General features: G+C 46.1%; 1 protein-coding gene across 1 annotated transcript; it reads right to left on the bottom strand.

Moving 5' to 3' along the window:
- Positions 1-222: 222 nt before the first annotated feature.
- Positions 223-1,152, bottom strand: LOC101565464 (olfactory receptor 1361-like). Its single transcript, XM_004629431.1, has one exon. The coding sequence runs from the start codon at positions 1,150-1,152 to the stop codon at positions 223-225; it is 930 nt and encodes a 309-aa protein (XP_004629488.1).
- Positions 1,153-3,068: the final 1,916 nt, after the last annotated feature.

Here is a 3,068-nt window from a genome sequence, read left to right as displayed (position 1 = left end):
CAACAAAGATTCAGGAAGTTAGATGCTTCCTCCAAATGCACAAAGAGCATGAGCACCTATCATTTGCAAATTTAAAGCTTGACTGTGATCTTAGATGACTAATTAGAAGAGTAGCCAGTATTAGCCCCACGTGAGTATTAGCCCCACGTGGGCCCTAATTGCTGCTGATTGTATGAAAAATTAGTGCCTGATATCCAGCAGTCCTCTGAGCTCTAAAGTGTCCTAAGTCTGGAATCTGAGAATTAGCTTCCTCAGGGCTGTTTTCATGTCCCGATTCCTCAGGCTGTAGATGAAGGGATTGACCAGTGGTGTCACCACTGTGAAGATGACAGAGGCCACCGTGTCCTGTAGGGAGAAGGAGGAGGAAGGGTGCATATAGACGCCCAGGATTGCCCCATAGAAGAGGGAGACCACAGTGAGGTGGGACCCACACGTGGACAGGGCTTTCCTTATCCCCTGGGCTGAGGGCACCTTCAGCACATTAGAGAAGATGTAGGCGTATGAAACCACAATGCATGTAAATGGTGTCAGAAACACTAATGGACACTCAATGAAGGCCACCATGTCATTGATGTGGGTGTCAGAACAAGAGAGCTTCAGGAGTGGGTAGGGGTCACAGAAGAAGTGATGTATAGTGTTGTTGGAGCAAAAGTTGAGTCGAACCATGAGCAGAGTGTGGAGGAGAGCATGCAAGTTTGTAATGACCCAGGAGACGGCCACCAGGAGGACACAGAGTCTGGGCCTCATGATCAGGGTGTAGTGGAGTGGACGACAGATGGCCACATATCTGTCATAGGCCATCACACTCAGCAGGTACCCATCCATATTGCAAAAAATGATAAAGAAATACATCTGGGTCATGCATTGTTTGTAAGAGATGGACTTGCTGCCCACTGCATGACTCACCAGCATCTTGGGGACTATAACTGATGAAAAGCAGACGTCAACCCCGGAGAGGTTGGCCAAGAAGAAGTACATGGGCGTGTGGAGGTGAGGGTCACAGGTGATGGCCAAGATGATGAGCAGGTTTCCAGTGATGGTGACCAGGTACATGCAGAGGAACAGCCCGCAGAGCACCTCTTCTTCCTCTTGCTTCCCAGACAGTCCCTGGAGGAAGAATTCTGTGACTGCAGTGTGGTTGTCCCCATCCATGTCTGTGGGGGTGTGGAAGTGTCACCATGCATCGTATAGGCAGAGGTCAACATTGCAACAAAAGTGAATAAAGTTGGGAACAATTGTTCATTGGTTGAAAATGAACTAAAAGTAAATTATCTTATTTGCAATTGTGCAGAAAAAGCCTCATTAGTCTCCATAATATCGTATTGCTAATAGGCATAGTCCTATTAGCTCTATTTCTGTTTGCTAAGTATAATATATAAGTCCTTTTAAACTCTCTTTTTTTCTGTATTTGGTTCTTACAGGATCTCACTATGAAGCTTGGACTTGGAGTGATCCTCCTGCTTTCAGCCTCCCCAACGCTGGGATTACAAGCATATGCCACTATGCTGGGACTCTGACTGGCTCATCCTGCCCTTGAGATGGGGCTGGTATGGCATGTGGTGCTGGGGATGGAACTGTAGTCCCTGTGGTTGCCTAAGCAGGCAATTAGTCTACTGAGCTATCTCACCAGCCCTATAGGTTTTTTTTTAACAAAAAATATAACATTGAAAAATTAAGGTAGTATTCACTTTACAGATAAAGTAAAGCTTCAGTAAGTGAGATGTTGTATTCAAGTACACAAAGACAATACTCATGACAGTTTAGAACAAGCTCAGATAGTTCTTTCTGTGTCATATATGAGAGAGAGAAAGAGACAGACAGAGGCAGAGAGATAGAGACAGAGAGAGGGAAGGAAGAAGGGCAGGAGTGAGGGAGGGGAGGAAGGGAGGGCGAGGAAAGGAGGGAGGGAAAGAGTCTATTTTTTCTTCTATTTTTACACATGGTCTCCCTGGCCTCAAGGCCCAGATGCATGCGCGCCCCCCCACTAGCTAGAGTGTGGGCGGTGGTTTCCTTAGGTAGGAGCTTGGCTACTTTTAGGATCTATTTTGATTGGCTACCATTTGATGAAAAGATCTGCTTCTGTCCCTATTTTTTTGTGATGTTTGTGTGCAACCTGAAGCCTTGAGCAAGAGACCGCGTAACCCACCATTGAGCTGTCTAATCTCTGCCTCATTTATCGAAAAGATAACTAAGTGGCAAATTCTATATAAGTGTCACGTCATAAGCATCCAAATTTTGGCTGTGCCTCTTAAATTTGCACAAAATATGAAAGTTCATGAACTTTGATCAACTTGTGGTTTGTCCTCTACCTTTTAGAGGCCTCTAAGAAATAATTAAGGCAGGAAGAGTGAGAGATTTTAACCCAAGCTATACATGCATGAATTTTAAAAGGGGGAAAGCAGTGAAAAATATCAACAGATTGTACTGACATAAAATATCAACAGATTGTACTGACCATAGCTCATAGCTGAGGAAGAGGCAGCAGTTGCTCTGGGCGGTGTGCTTATGCTGATGCTGAAGGTGCTGAGGGACAGCCCTCGGGGCATGGCACTGATGTGCCCATCAGTCATGGGAAATAGAGCTGAGGACCACAGAAGCGACAGGAAAGGAAGAGTGTGCGCACATGAGCTGCTCACATTATCGAGCTGAATCCCAGAGCTAGGCAGGCGCAGCATCATACCAAAAGCTGGGACATGCTGAAAATGGCACAGACGCGATAGGAGCCTTAGAAGCTCAGGGACACAAGAGGGGCGGTACAGTATGTCACCAAGACAGACAGTGCCTGCAGCCTAGATTTGCATATTGCTTTCTTCAGAACATATAGAGTGACCAGAGAGAGAGAGGCTCACAGATGCAAGCAGGAGTTTCTCCTATTGCATTGGGATTGCCAACAAGGCCCCAAACTGAGAACAGCAAGCTTCCATGATTTACGCTTTCTTGTCACAATGTTTATACTGTGAGATACGCAAGCGCCAGGGTGTATGAAATCATGTTGTCTGGACCAGGAACACTAGTTGCCAGGGACCCAAATAAGTGGATGTGAGCACCACGCATTGCTCTGTGACTCA

This window comes from Octodon degus, unplaced genomic scaffold (assembly GCF_000260255.1).
Source record: "Octodon degus isolate 3935 unplaced genomic scaffold, OctDeg1.0 scaffold00029, whole genome shotgun sequence".
NCBI classification, from domain to species: domain Eukaryota; kingdom Metazoa; phylum Chordata; class Mammalia; order Rodentia; family Octodontidae; genus Octodon; species Octodon degus.
Note: the sequence above shows the minus strand (reverse complement) of the source record. Positions and strands in the feature narration are given on the sequence as shown.